This window comes from Salmo salar, chromosome 14 (genome assembly GCF_965601325.2).
Source record: "Salmo salar chromosome 14, fSalSal1, whole genome shotgun sequence".
Classification (NCBI taxonomy): domain Eukaryota; kingdom Metazoa; phylum Chordata; class Actinopteri; order Salmoniformes; family Salmonidae; genus Salmo; species Salmo salar.
The window spans coordinates 65,999,210-66,015,228 of NC_138304.1; the positions used below are offsets into that span (position 1 = coordinate 65,999,210).

General features: G+C 42.3%; 1 protein-coding gene across 6 annotated transcripts in view; it reads right to left on the minus strand.

Moving 5' to 3' along the window:
- Positions 1-16,019, minus strand: part of LOC106570077 (sodium bicarbonate cotransporter 3) — a 66,033-nt gene that overhangs the window by 31,178 nt on the left and 18,836 nt on the right. For 3 of the 6 annotated variants that reach the window (XM_082961090.1, XM_082961091.1, XM_082961088.1), the window contains exons 1-3: positions 4,574-5,043; positions 3,345-3,426; positions 498-644 (exon numbers count right to left, since the gene is read on the minus strand). In XM_082961090.1, the coding sequence (XP_082817216.1) occupies positions 498-644; positions 3,345-3,426; positions 4,574-4,633 (289 nt within the window). In that variant the 5' untranslated portion in view covers positions 4,634-5,043. Of the gene's footprint in view, positions 1-497; positions 645-3,344; positions 3,427-4,573; positions 5,047-16,019 lie in introns of those variants that run through there. The other 3 variants (XM_082961089.1, XM_014142041.3, XM_082961093.1) reach the window with 2 other exon arrangements.

Genomic DNA, 16,019 nt, shown 5'->3' on the forward strand with positions numbered 1-16,019 from the left:
TGTCATTATGGGGTATTGTGTGTAGACTGATGAGGGAAGAAAACTATTTAACCCATTTTAGAATAAGGCTGTAACGTAACAAAATGTGGATAAAGTCAAGGGGTCTGAATACTTTCCCGAATGCACTGTATGTGCCACCACACATTTATTCAATTGCATGAGGAGATGAACGAGGAACACCACGGAAGGTAGAATAGAAGTTAATTGTGTGTAAAAAAAAAAAAAGACACTACATTAACCTATTAAATTGTTGTCAGCATATATAGTGTCTGACTTCCTTCCTTTTTTTTTTACTAATGCTTTAGTCAGCACTTCTACTAACATTTCTAACAGTCAGCTAATGGGTAAAAATTGTTAACTTATTAAATTGTTGTCAGCATATAAAGTGTCTAACTTTATTAATTTATTACACCGTTTCATATTCCTTTAGTCAGCACCTCTAACTAACATTTCTAACAGTCAGCTTTCTACTGGACTTTAAGGTAGAAGTTGGTTACCATAAGTGGGGTCCTCACGGTCCTCCTCTTCATGGTCCTCCTCCCGCTCCCGCCTCTTGCGGTGGTGTTTGTGGCCTCTGCGATGGTGCCTGCGTTTGCTCTCCCGGCCCAGGGGCACATGGACCCCGACGTAGACCGCCCTGTGGCCTAAGACAAACCAGACCAGACCAGAGAGAGATTGACAGATTAGCTGGTTTCCATTTTCTGTGAATAACCTACTTAGATAGGGAAGGAAAAGACCATCACTTTTTTCACATGTTTATTTTTGTTGTTACTTTTTTCCACAATCCCTCATTATAGTTTTTGTTCCACTGGATTGTTAGATTGTTGCTCTGAAATGGAAATGTCCTAGTTTCTGTGCCAATAGTCACTTTGGAGGATGAGTCATTGCACTTTGAATTGTGAGATACTCTCAAGTTAGGGAATAATGAAAATAAGACATGAGGGGAGAAGAGAAAGGAAAGGATAAGAGAAAGACATGAGTCTATCAGATGAATATACAAAGAGAAAGAGATGAAGGGAAGGAGCCATAGTGTTTTAGCGGGATACAGAGACGGAAAATACAAGAACAGAACGGGGGGAGAGGGAAAAGATAATGGAGAGAGAGACACACGACAGATACAGCGAGGGAGGAATCGGAGATACACGTGGCAATGATGTTGTTGCTAGCAGCATTCTCCAGACGTGAGCCTCATTTGACACTTCCTTTAACCCTCGAGTCTAAGTAGCCTTACTGCTATTAGCCCATAGAAACGCATTGAATAACAGATTCATACATGTAAAAATTGAAAAAAATATCAAAAGGAAGTTTCTTTTGAAGTGTGGGAGATATAGAAGAAAAATACTTTTGACACATATTTAAACCCTTTTTTAGGCACTAAACTACGTCAATATACACTGAGTGTACAAAACATTAACAACACCTTCCTTTTATTGAGTTGCCATCAGAACAGCCTCAATTCATCAAGGCATGGACTCTACAAGGTGTCGAAAGAGCTCCACATGGATGCTGGCCCACGTTGTGTCAAGTTGTCTGGATGTCCTTTGGGTTGTGGACCATTCTTGATACACACAGGAAACTTTTGAGCGTGAAAAACCCAGCAGCATTGCAGTTCTTGACACAAGCTGGTATGTCTACCATACCCTGTTCAAAGGCACTTAAGTCTTGCCCATTCACCCTCTGAACGGCACACATACACAAGCCATGTCTCAATTGTGTCAAGGCTTAAACATCTTTCTTTAACCTGTCTCTCCCTTTCATCTAGACTGATTGAAGTGGATGTGACATCAATGGGGAATCATAGCTTTCACCTAGATTCACCTGGTCAGTCTGTCATGTTCTTAATGTTTTGTACACTTAGTGTATACGTCCATTCATTTTTTTAAACTGGTTTCGGGCTACCTTCAGACGAGTCCTGTGAAGCTTGTGGGGGTCGTAGAGCAAAACCACCGAGATGTAAGTGTTTCCATAGACATGTCATAATAGTTTTGTAGGCTAAACCGTTCGGACACTACAGCCGTTTTCGTGAGAAGACCGATTTACGGGATGTTTCATGGTCCGACAAACACGGAAGGTCAATATCGGCGGATGTGGCGGATTGAGACGCAGCTCATGCAAAACATATCTCTAGCTTAAACAGACTTAAGCCGATTTTTAATGCGGATTGTTTTATTATGCTAATGAGATTTGAATCAAAAGGGTTAAAAGCCTCTCCTCTCTCTGCCTCGTTCCCAGGAGATGGACCACAGAGGGTCACTCTCAATCACGGCTGGCTCACTGCCACCTCTGTTTCAAGGCAAACACAGAGTTCTTTTCTAGTAATTAGAGATAATCACAGGTCCTGTTTGAAATCCCCTTGAATGTACAGCTCAGATAGAGAAAGCTAGCTTTGTAACCTAGACAGCCAAGATACTCAGAGGCCATGTGGACAGCTAATCATGTCCTAATCTCCCAATTTGAGGCTAAACAAAGTTAGATAACCAGAGAATGTTTGGGGTAAGGAGACACCACCGTACTGTTATGTACTGTGGTTTTATGTACTGTAGTTTTATGTACTGTAGTTTTATGTGATATGACACTACAATACCACAGCTGATACTATCCCAGCGGGTAAAACGGGTCGAAATCATCCCATAACCAGTTTCTGGTTGCAATGACATCATTTCAGATGTTTTTTCCCCGCTGGCATGGCATTTCATCCCATTGGAAATCCTTATTTTGTAATTGAAACCTAAGCTCTAGGCTATGTGACATAATTATACATAATTATTTTATATAGCCCTACAGGTGCGTTTAAAAAAAAACCCACAAAGAGTCTCCGGCTGGACTTGAATATAGCTGTACATGACAGATAAGCTCTATTACAGTTACAATATTCCTGCGGGTTCATGTACGCCTGGCTAATGAACATACCCTTCTGGAAAGCTACAGGAGTGGAGAGCCAGGCTGGGGCTGGCTTTAACCTGCCAAGAACTCAGCAACACCTGTTCTTTCTATTCACAGCACGTCTCTAGGCCTATATGTGGACAGGAAGCACCCACACAGAGACAACCAAACAGGCATGTAGACCACAGTAACAAAGGAAAGCACACATACTGTAGCTACACACACACACACACACACACACACACACCACACACACACACACACACACACACACACACACACACTGACTGATACCAAGGTAGGTCGATTCAATATCAATTCAGTCAATTCAGGAAGGAAATTGGACGTGGAATTAACCCCATTCCTGACTGCTACACCACTCCAACACATTCCCTATGCACACAGGAATAGACATACACAACGTTACAGTAAGTGGGTAGGGCTGTACTGTAGGGTCTTACTCTCCAGCTCTTCCGTCTCATAGTTGGTGTGGGTGGTGGAGCTGGTCTTCCCAAGGTCAACGATGGCCTCCTCGTCAAGACCCTGAGAGACAGAGACGGAAAGAGGTGTCAGACCTTTAATGGACCAATAAACTGACAGTTGAAACCAAGACTGAGCCAGAGGCATATAAAAAAAAATGACTTTAGAAGACTGCCAGCGTGGCATAACAGCACATCCAACCAAAAGTCTAGGTTTACCACCGAAATCACCAACAAGATTGATGTCTGCCTGATATTCAAAGAACCACATGTGTAACAGCAGCTTTTGTTGCCTTCGCAGAGAACAAGCTGCTTTGACACACACACACACCATTTCTGTGTGTTTGATTTGATCTCAGGATTCAGGAATATCAGGCGACTATAATATATTGTCTCTGGGAATAGGCATATTTGACAGTATTCCTGCACCTGGGCTAGGAAATGTTAGCCTGATCCCACCATCCAGAACACTGTGCTCTCGTTTCGTTTCACTTAACTGAATCCGTGTAGCAAAACGGAACACCATACGCTCGTGACATCAGGATGGTCCTACGAAGCTAGGGGAAATGTAGCTTATCGGATAGGATGAATATTTTCCATCCTCTGGAGGAAAGGTAATGGTACTTTATCGCAAGGATGTTTCGGAGTCTTCATGGGGAGATACACTAGGGCCCTCAAATTAAAATCAGGACCTCGAAGCCAGTTTCACTGCTTTAAAAAAATAAATGTCCCTCTAATCAGGGACTGATTTAGACTTGGGATACTAGGTGGGTGTAATTAATTAATTATCAGGTAGAACAAGAAAACCAGCAGGCTCCAGAACTTGCAGGGTATGATTTGAATAGCCCTACACTAGTGGATTAGGCCTATATCTGCTTTAAGTATTCTTCATGGACCTGTACTGGTACAGTACAAGCATAATGTAACATAAATCACAGTTTGGCAAGAGTAAGTAAGTAGATGTATCATTTAGCGTAAATGTACTAATGCAGGGATGCAAAAAGCGGCATCCCAGAAATGGGGCAATTTAATAATAAAGTGTATTTGTTAAGGAACAGTTTCAAACATTGACACATTGAATTAGGCCTATCGTTAGTCAGGGCAAGTACCTTTTTTTTTTTTTACCAAATCTCTATTTTGGGATGTAAATTGCATGCTATATAAGTGTTCAGACACTTTTTTATGACTTCACTTGGTTTTGAGAAACTTACCCCACCAGTGATAGACCTCGTAAGGCTCATTCGGCAGTTATTTGGGCACGCAGAAAACATGAACAAAGCTCAAAAACACCCAAATACGTCCTTTCAGAAACGGCAAAGCTTCCAGTATAGTGATGCAGGTCTTTAAATGTTGTACACATGAAATTGTGTCATTCCAAACTATCCGCAATTATAGATTTTATTTTGTTGAACTCGAGCAATACTTTTTAGTGTGTAAGCATGTGCGTCCTTTCAGCAAAAATAGAGATTTTGTAAAAATAAAAAAAAACACTGTCCTTTAAGCTTGCCCGAATTTGCAGCATCAGTCCATTGATGGACTTTGAAGTAATATAATATTAACCAGCACTGTCAGCAATGCTTAGTAACTGGCTTTTAACTTTGGGAGTTACACACATCAGTTCCTAGATGGGCTTTAAAATAATGTCATATTAAACTGAGTCTCAGCGATATGTTGGTACGAGCAGAAACGCAGATATTCAAATGAGCGCGATGTAACACTTTGCTCTCACACAGGCACACAGAATATCTGCGCATGTGCAAGGGTGCGTGTCACGCTGCTACAACCTGATAGCTACAGGACCAAAGCAGTGGACTTAGCCTCATGCTCAAACGGTCTTAGTTGCTGAATTGGACCCGGTATTGCAGTTTACTTCATGCATTGTGAGTCTACCTTTAACCAGCACAGTCAGCAGTGCTCAGCATCTGACTTTGAACTGTGGGAGTTACACCGATCATGATGCATGTTGGGGCTTCAATAATGCAAACTGCACTCTGCCTGTCCAGCTGGCAGTGACGTGGAACAGGCGAGGTTCTGCCTGGCTGGCATTGAGGGTAAAAGCTGATTTATGCTTGATCCAGCTATCCTGTCCGGAGGCTCCATACGGAGGGTGTGATGCAATTGCAGAGCTTCTGTATGCTTGCGGAGTCCAAATCAAGCTCCATATCGCATCGCTGTGCACCTCTCAAATGTTGTAACAAGGGCTATGTATATGGAGGGCTACGTGAATTCCATATAGCTCTGCATTGACATGATTGGTTGTTGGTAGGTGGGGGCGGTACGTCCTGTATAAACACAAACTCACTTCCTTGACAACTTCCTTAACAACAGCTCTGCTCCGTGAAGCGCAATAATTATGAATACCCTGACTTTTGCAGAGGCCGCATCGCCGTAAATGCTGTACAGGCAATACAGACATCGGATTGACCATAAATTGGCTATAAACAGTGGAGGTTCTGCCTGGCTGGCAGTGTAGTGGAACAGGAGCGGTTCTGCCTTATTCTGGACCTAAGCTTGTCGCCTGGCTTCCCACCTTTGGGACAACGACTCCCATTGTTAGTAGGGCAGTTAGGATATTTTTTTCCATGGCAAAAATGTAAACACAAAGCAGACCAAACTCTTTGGTCCATTAAAAACCTGCTGTATGTAAGATATAGTGCGCTACAGCTCGGAAAGGAAATAAATATGACTCTGGATGACAACATAATGATGTTCGTTTCCGACATTAAAAGAAGTTCAATCTGCTTCGTGTTTTGTTGAGTACCACGATACTGGCATCGTCCCAGCCCGAATTGTTAGGGTGGAGACATGAGCATCTCGTCATTATATAAAGATCTCTGGTGCAGTGGAACAGAGGAGGTTCTGTCTGAGGATGAAAGTTCATAGAAAAACTGTTGTAGGCCAGTTACAGTTGAAGTTTACATACACTTAGGTTGGAGTCATTTTCAACCACTCCACAAATTTCTTGTTAACAAACTATAGTTTTCGCAAGTCGGTTAGGACATCCACTTTGTGCATGACACAAGTCATCTTTCCAACAATTGTTTACAGACAGATTATTTCATTTATAATTCACTGTATCACGATTCCAGTGGGTCAGAAGTTGACTGTGCCTATAAAAGGCTTGTAAAATTCCAGAAAATTATGTCATGGCTTTAGAAGCTTCTGATAGGCTAATTGACATAATTTGAGTCAATTGGAGGTGTACCTGTGGATGTATTTCAAGGCACACCTTCAAACTCAGTGCCTCTTTGCTTGACATCATGGGAAAATCAAAAGAAATCAGCCAAGACCTCAGAAAAACAAATGTAAACCTCCAGAAGTCTGGTTCATCCTTGGGAACAATTTCCAAACACCTGAAGGTACCACGTTCATCTGTACAAACAATAGTATGCAAGTATAATCACCATGGGACCACGCAGCATGTCATACCGCTCAGGAAGGAGACGCGTTCTGTCTCCTAGAGATGAACGTACTTTGGTGTGAAAAGTGCAAATCAATCCCAGAACAACAGCAAAGGACCTTGTGAAGATGCTGGAGGAAACAGGTACAAAAGTATCTATATCCACAGTAAAACGAGTCCTATATCGACATAACCTGAAAGGCCGCTCAGCAAGGAAGAAGCCACTGCTCCAAAACCGCCATAAAAAAGCCAGACTACGGTTTGCAGCTGCACATGGGGACAAAGATCGTACTTTTTGGAGAAATGTCCTCTGGTCTGATGAAACAAAAATAGAACTGTTTGGCCATAATGACCATCGTTATGTTTGGAGGAAAAAGGGGGAGGCTTGCAAGCCAAAGAACACCATCCCAACCGTGAAGCACGGGGGTGGCAGCATCATGTTGTGGGGATGCTTTGCTGCAGGAGGGACTGGTGCACTTCACAAAATAGATGGCATCATGAGGCAGGAAAATTATGTGGATATATATATTGAAGCAACATCTCAAGACATCAGTCAGGAAGTTAAAGCTTGGTCGTGAATGGACAATGACCCCAAGCATACTTCCAAAGTTGTGGCAAAATGGCTTAAGGACAACAAAGTCAAGGTATTGGAGTGGCCATAACAAAGCCCTGACCTCAATCCTATAGAAAATTTGTGGGCATAACTGAAAAAGGGTGTGCGAGCAAGGAGGCCTACAAAACCTGACTCAGTTACACCAGCTCTGTCAGGAGGAATGGGCCAAAATTCACCCAACTTATTGTGGGAAGCTTGTGGAAGGCTACCCTAAACATTTGACCCAAGTTAAACAATTTAAAGGCAATGCTACCAAATACTAATTGAGTGTATGTAAACTTCTGACCCACTGGGAATGTGATGAAAGAAATAAAAGCTGAAATAAATCATTCTCTAGTATCATTCTGACATTTCACATTCTTAAAATAAAGTGGTGATCCTAACTGACCTAAAACAGGGAATTTTTACTAGGATTAAATGTCAGAAATTGTGAAAAACTGAGTTTAAATGTATTTGGCTAAGGTGTATGTAAACTTCCGACTTCAACTGTATATCCTAGAATAATAAAAGGGAGAAGTAATTACTACAGTACGCCTAGAAGATGGTATGAGAAGATGGTATGAGATGAGACGCGATCAAGATATGACTTATCTTGCAGATTAGCTGCCTAACTTCTGATTAATGGCCCGGGCCCGGTTTCCCAATAGCGATTGACTTAGGCTTACGAGTGTTTTAACGATGCATCTTTCCTACAACGGACAATGATGTAACATGCGTTTCCCAAAACACCACGTAGAGAGAATGTTTGCTAAGTACGCCGTTGAGGCGTGTGTCAATACTGATAGGATCAAAAGAAAAGCAGCGCTGCTGTCGGATCAGCAAATCTTACCTTAACATTGTAATTATACCACAATACTGGCAACTGATCAGCTCCCAGGCAGCTTGTTCTAATGCTTACCCTATAAAAAAGTACTAAATCTTGCTCCCGAGTGGCCGCAGCGTTCTAAGGCACTGCATCGCAGAGCTTATGGCGTCACTACAGACCCGGTTTGTCACAACTGGCCGTGACCGGGTGTCCCATAGGGCATCACACAATTGGCCCAGCGTCGTCCGGGTTAAGGGAGGGTTTGGCCGGGGGTGGGCTTTACTTGGCTCATCGCTCTAACGACTCCTTGTGGTGGGCCGGGCGCCTGCAGGATGACTCGGTCGTCACTTGAACAGTGTTTCCTCTGACACATTGGTGTGGCTGGCTTACAGGTTAAGCGGGCGGGTGTTAAAAGGCACATCTTTCGGAGGATGCACGACTTGACCTTCGCCTCTCCCGAGCCCAGGAGTTGCAGCAATGAGACAACATAGTAATTAGATCGCAATTGGATATCACGAAATTTGGGAGAAAAAGGAGGTAAAATACAAAAAAAGATTCAAAATAAGTACAAAATCAAGATTTGGCACATCGTTGTGCACATGTTATGCACTGTGGCAGACGGCAGGGAGAGGTGAGGGGAGTGGTTATTGGCTCCACCCCCGAGCCTTATATGGACTTCCAGACCCAACGTGAATTTTACTTCACTTGTGGACTGTGAAGTAATTAGTGAATTCCCCCTTCTTCCCCAGTGTACAAAAATCCTTAAAACTTCCCATTTGCATTCTAGTTGTGCTACTGTTTTGTTATTGAACTTGGTGATGCAGAAATCCCACACCCTTGATCCTGCTACAGCATCATTAAATATATTGAGGCAAAATGTACAGACAGTAGTAATGTACAAATAGCTAAATCAAACTCAACTGGATGTACATGAAATTGATTTTAATATAATTTAAATATATAGGTCTATACAGGGGTTGGAACAGTAATTATATTCCAATAATTTAATTCAGAACAGAACCAATATACCTTTCATCTGTTCTACTGTTCTGACCTACAAAATAAAGTTCTGAACCGGTTCTAACCAAAAAAAGTACCGGTTTATAGCGTTCCTTTGTAAACCTCTGAAATATATATTTTTTTACATTTAGCTCGACATTATTTACTTCACCAATCAGTGCTGATAGAGCAGTTTAGGAGCAGGCAAGCTATAGTTGTTTACATGCACGATGGACAGACAAATGTAGGGCGAGAGATGTGATTTTTGCAGGTGGGGAGAAAGCAAGAGAGGGTGGGTGAGGAGGCTTGGTTTGAAGCACTTGGCATCTTGTTGTTATGACATGCATTATTTGAATTATGCCCACAGAATTATACCTACGGAGGATTGGCTTCTATGGAGGAACTTTGAATGTCTTTGAACTATCAAGAGTTGGCTTAACGTTGGACTAGAGCGAAAGCAAGCTTGTGTGTGCAGAGCGTAATAAATCCAATGTGAAACATGATAACTATAGTATCCTTAACTAGCATTGAAAAAGTTAATCCATTCTTCTGTAATTAAAAATTCTCCCTAATTTCAGAATCACGCTTGTAATGTCAATAGGCTACAGTATCCTATGCTTCGGAAGGGGAGAGGCAGGTAGCCCACACACGAACACACACGCACAAAGATTTTCAGCTGACAGGCAGACACTGGAATAAGTTTCTGAGTGACAGAGAGAGGGCTTTGCATAAGAGCTTTGTGTTTTTTTGTGGGTCTGAAAAAAATCCCCGGAAAGTAAAACAACGCTATTAATCGGTTCCCATGCTTTTAAAATATTGGTTCTGTTCCAAAACAGTATAGATCTCGTTCGTTCTGATTCTGTTCCTCCAGTTTTTGGTTCTGTTTCCTGAACCGGTTCCAACCCCTGGGTCTATGTATTTTAATACAGTCATCTCGGTTTTCATTGAATCATCCTTTTATCATAAGCTTGTTATTAACAATTGCAAAGAAATTGGCATCATTGTATTTGTAGTCATATTCATTCTGAAGTTATCGGCGGTCACAGAATGACAGATAAAATCAAGATGTTTATCTTAAGCGGAGATCTTCTGTGTATAAAGTGACACGGAAGGGCCAAACATTTTCTAACAACGCACTTAGCCGTTCTGGTCTGGAAGGCAAACGGATTTGGTAAATAACAAGCGTTTTCAAGAGCAATAGTACTAACAATAGTTTTAGGAAACAGCTCTGAGATTTAACGATGCTCCTGTGAAGGTTCTAACGATGAATTTAGCCTTAAGGTGCTTTCGGGAAACGGGGCCCTGAACTATGATGCAGAAGAACATATTTAAGTTTTAATAAGGTGGCTTTGGAAAATATACGAATCACCAAGATGTCTGTGACAGGCTATTGAAACGCCATAAATAAAGCAATACTATGAGCCCAATGAAATGAAATAGCATAACAGTCATGATCGTGGCACTAGACAAAAGGACCATTTACACCGTTCCAAAAGGTATTCATATTTCATGCCTTGTAGCAACAACACTACCTAACAGAAACGTTCACACTTCATAGTGACAACCTCTTGATTCCAAAGTCCAATTAAAAACAGATTTGTTTTGAATCAGTGCTATACTGATAATAATAATTACACTTGATATGTGACCAGAATCCAACCGAACCTAATACAAAGCCTCTTAGCCCTCATTAGTGATGTTTCACACCATTCCCCTCTGTTTCCTATGGCCCCGACGAGGACAGACAGGCAAGTCTCTCAATCTATTTCAGCCCCACATGAGGTATTGTGACTGGGAGAGGAGGCTATTTTTGACCTGCCTGAGCCTCCATAACGGATGCAAAAATACCACCGGGGTGAACCAGAACTCTGCTGGCTTAGATCTACTATACTGAGGAGTTTGGCTGGATTAAATTGGGTATGGGGAAAGGTTGTATGGCTAAAAGAGGGAAAAAGTAATGTTGCTGTAAGTAGAATTCTCTAGTGTTTCTGTATTTTATTTCTGTAAAACAAGGAGTGCTGTCCACTGGACCGCTCAGTTATGGTTTAGAAACCTTCAGAGCAGCACTTGTCTGTGCTTGCACTTGTCCAGTCCGTAATTACAGACAGGTTATTTCAGAAATTCTTAATAGAATAGAAATAAGCCTACTCTATACCGTATTTTACTAAATGACGGTACTGATGCAGGGACTGTTTTGGGTTTTTACTTTACCTTCTATAATGGAATTTCAATGTTTTGTTTGTTTAATCTGGTATGCCAATCCGTTTTTTAGAGTTTACTCCACTACTTGTGTCGTCTCTCTCTCTCTCACCAAATCCCGCCCCCTGTCACTCAAGGAGCGCAGCATTTGCAGACAGTTCACTCAGAGTTACTGTACTGTCTTTGGTTCACTCTTTGGTCTGCATGGTCAATGGAGCAGATGGAACAATATGTTGATGACAACCATGCTGCTTTCCACTTTACTTCTTAATATAAATCCGCAAGTGTTCTATAATTACACTATTTGTTTGTGTATCTTACTGTCTGCAAACAGCTAGCTCGTCTTTTCTTAGCAAGTTATGGCTCAAATAAATTGTGTTAGCCACTAATGCTTATCGCTAGTTAGCTAGCTACTAAATGTACTGAGTCAGAGCAAATATAGCTAGCTAATAAAGCCTGATACCAGTGCTGGTGTAGGCCTAAATCAGCATGTTGTTTTCTAAATGAGAGAGGAATAGGCAAAGCATGAATATGTTAGCTACATGAAGTAAGAGAAAACATTTAATGTAGCCAAAGATTATAGGGTCCCACACCCCTGGGAAACACTGACCAACACTTTGGTTCCTACCCTGTCACAATAACGCATCCAAAAAGATCCTATTAGTATACTAATTCCTAATTCTATGAACGCCTCCCTGGCTTTGCCATCCGTTGTCATGTCAAACGGCACTGTATTCAAAGTGCCCAACAGTTCACCCAAGTGTTTTGATCTAAATTGCAAGTCAAATTGCAAATGCAATATTTTGTCAAAAATAAGGTCTACATTTTTGTGCAGCCCTACATGACAGTGTGGAAATTATCTCAAATTAGATAAACTTTTGATTGAAATTTGATTGAACAGTATAAAACAATCAGAATGGGGAAAGACATCCTAGGGTCATGCCATATCGCTCAGCCCTAAGGCCTATATGGTACTTGGTTGGTAAGTGATGAAGAAGAATATCAGTGTATTTGAGGGCTTTAAATGCAACATCTCCTCCACTGGAGGAGGATTTGAGATATCCCACCAATCACAAAGAAACACTGCTGCTAAGCAGCAGAGAGAGCTGATACAATGGGTGAGGATGTTAAACACACAGTAGGAGGATAGGAACATGATATGCACAGAGCACATATCTCTGACATTGGGGTCTCTTTTGCTCCGACCCTTCTCTCCACTGAACTATACAAGCCCCTCTTGCACTGAGCCTCCATTCTCATGAAGAGCACGTATGCTCGAGCTACTACAAACAGAGACACACAGATACAGAGGTACACCACGCACACATTCGCAGTGCTCACAAAGGCAGATCCCCAAGGAGCAGAGCATCCATGGTGAAGGACACTGTTTGAAGGACACTGTTTGAAGGACACTTCATGGTGGTGGCCTAGCGGTTAAGAGCATTGGGGCAGTAACTGAAAGGGCGCAGGTTCGAATCCAAGAGACCCGACAAGGTGAAAAATCTGTTGATGTGCCCTTGAGCAAGGCACTTAATCATAATTGCTCCTGTAAATCTCTGGATTAGAGGGTCTGTGAAATGACTAAAATGTGAATGAGAGCGCTGTCTGAGACAAATGAGATTGGCAGAATAGTCAGCTCTGGCAATCAGTGTGCAAGTAGGACTGCCAACACAAAGCTGTGTTTTAAATCTAAACTAGGCCTAGCTAAAAGTCTTACAAGCGTCAATTAAAATGGAACAAATTGTATTTTCCATATCAGTCAGAGCACAAGTGACCTGCGTCTTGAAAAACCGTGTCTACGACACACAGCTAGTCTACCTGTAAACAGAGAGTACACACATACAAAACATGCTCTTTCGATGACATAGACTTACTAGGTGAATCCATGTGAAAGCTATGATCCCTTTTTGATGTCACTTGTTAAATACACTTCAATCAGCGTAGATATAGAGTATGAGACAGGTTAAAGAAGGATTTTTAAGCCTTGAGACAATTGAGACATGGATTCCGTATGTGTCACTCAGAGGGTGAATGGGAAAGACAAAAGATGAAGTGCCTTTGAACGGGGCATACCCTTCATCTAGGTGCCAGGCGCCCCGGTTTGTGTCAAGAACTGAAACGCTGCTGGGTTTTTCACGCTCAATAGTTTCCCGTGTGTATCAAGAATGGCCCACCACCCAAAGGACATCCAGCCAACTTGACACAACTGTGGGAAGCATTCCTGTGGAACACTTTCGACACCTTGTGTAGAGTTCATGCCCTGACGAATTGAGGCTGTTCTGATGCCAAAAGTGGTGGGTGCAACTCAATATTAGCAAAGTGTTCTTAATCTTTTGTACAATCATTAGTATGGCCTTTGGGTCTCCATCTCACCCCTCACGAGATAGCATCCATAATCGATTTCAAGAGTCATCACACTGGCCGGGGAACTGCAGCAGTGATCTATTCCATTCCTTTCCATGTGACTGTCTTACGATGACATTGAGATTCACACCACCTATACATTACCATAATCACCTCTCTCCTGTTTGAAATACCACCTTGGAAGAACAGCGAGCACCTGCCTGCTGTCCTGACCTCTGTGTCCCAAATGGCACCCTATTCCCTGCATAGTGCACTACGTTTGACCAGAGCCCTATGGACCCTGGTCGTAAGTAGTGCACAGTATTGGAAAAAAGGTGCCATTTGGCAAGTAACCGACTTCTCTTCTGCTGCTCGTGGATTTCCAAGGCAATTAGCTCTCTGACTGTCTCTTGATGGGGGAATGGTAATAAAAGTGAAAGGTGAGCCAGGAAATAAAGACAGGGGTTTGATAGCGGGCCAGGACTAGTGGAGTGATGATGCTGGGCTGGGCTCAGTGGGCTGCATAACTACAGTTGTTGACTGTTCATTGTGATGGGGACTTGGGGAGGCTAGAGACTGAATCCGTTTAATACATCGACCGGATACAAGGCATCAAATAGGCTAGGCTATACTAAGCCAGCGTTTACACTTGAGAAAAGCAGATTATTCCAGGTTCATTACCAGTTCAAAGCCTCTTAAAATATACCTAGTGCCTAAATAAAATAACCGTCATAACATTGTATGATGACCGGACACCATATATATATATATATAGTACCAGTCTGTAAAGGGTGCGTACTGGCGGCAGAGAAGTCAGGCGCAGGAGAGCAAAAACTGTGTTCCAACGGAGCAGTTTAATAATAAAAACCACCGGAAAATAGAACAATCAATGGGTAACAAAACCCGTCACACACCAGATAACGTGCACATGCACTTACAATAAACAATTCTGGACAAGGACATGGGGGGGAAATGTGGGTTAAATACACAACATGTAATGATGGAATTGAAACCAGGTGTGTGAAGACAAGACAAAACAAATGGAAAATGAAAAGTGGATCGATGATGGCTAGAAGACCGGCGACGCCGACCGCTGAACGCCGCCTGAACAAGGAGAGGCATCGACTTCGGCGGAAGTCGTGACACAGTCAAAGGTTGGGACACCTACTTTTTACTATTTTCTACATTGTAAAATAATATTGAAGACATCAAAACTATGAAATAACACATATGGAATCATGTAGTAACCAAAAAGCGATAAACAAATATTTTTTGTTTTTGATTTTAGATTCTTCAAAGTAGCCACCCTTTGCCTTGATGACAGCTTTGCACACTCTTTACATTCTCTCAACCAGCTTCAAGAGGAATGCTTTTCCAATAGCCTTGAAGGAGTTCCCACATATGCTGAGCACTTGTTGGCTGCTTTTCCTTCACTCTGCGGTCCAACTCATCCCATAACCATCTCAATTTGGTTGAGGTCATGGGGATTGTGGAGGCCAGGTCATCTGATGCAGCACTCCATCACTCTCCCTGGTTAAATAGCACTTACACAGCCTGGAGGTGTGTTTGGGGTCATTGTCCTGTTGAAAAACAAATGACAGTCCAACTGAGCACACACCAGATGGGACGGCGTATTGCTGCAGAATGCTGTGGTAGCCATGCTGGTTAAGTGTGCCTTGAATTCTAAATAAAATCACAGACACTGTCACCAGCAAAGCACCCCCACACCATCACACCCCCTCCTCCATGCTTCACAGTGGGAACCACACATGAGGAGATCACCCGTTCACCTACACTGCGTCTCACAAAGACACGGCGGTTGGAACCAAAAATCGTACATTTGGACTCATCAGACCAAAGGACAGATTTCTACCGGTCTAATGTCAATTGCTCATGTTTCTTGGCCCAAGCAAGTCTCTTCTTCTTATTGGTGTCCTTTAGCAGTAGTTTCTTTGCAGCAATTCGACCATGAAGGCCTGATTCATGCAGTCTCCGCTGAACAGTTGATGTTGAGATGTGTCTGTTACTTGAACTCTGTGAAGCATTTATTTGGGCTGCAATTTCTGAGGCTGGTAACTAATGAACTTATCCTCTGCAGCAGAGGTAACTCTGGGTCTTCCTTTCCTGTGGCAGTCCTCATGAAAGCCAGTTTCATCATAGCGCTTGATGGTTTTTGCGACTGCACTTGAAGAAACTTCCAAAGTTCTTGAAATTCTCCGCATTGACTGACCTTCATGTCTTAAAGTAATGATGGACTGTCATTTCACTTTGCTTATTTGAGCTGTTCTTGCCATAATA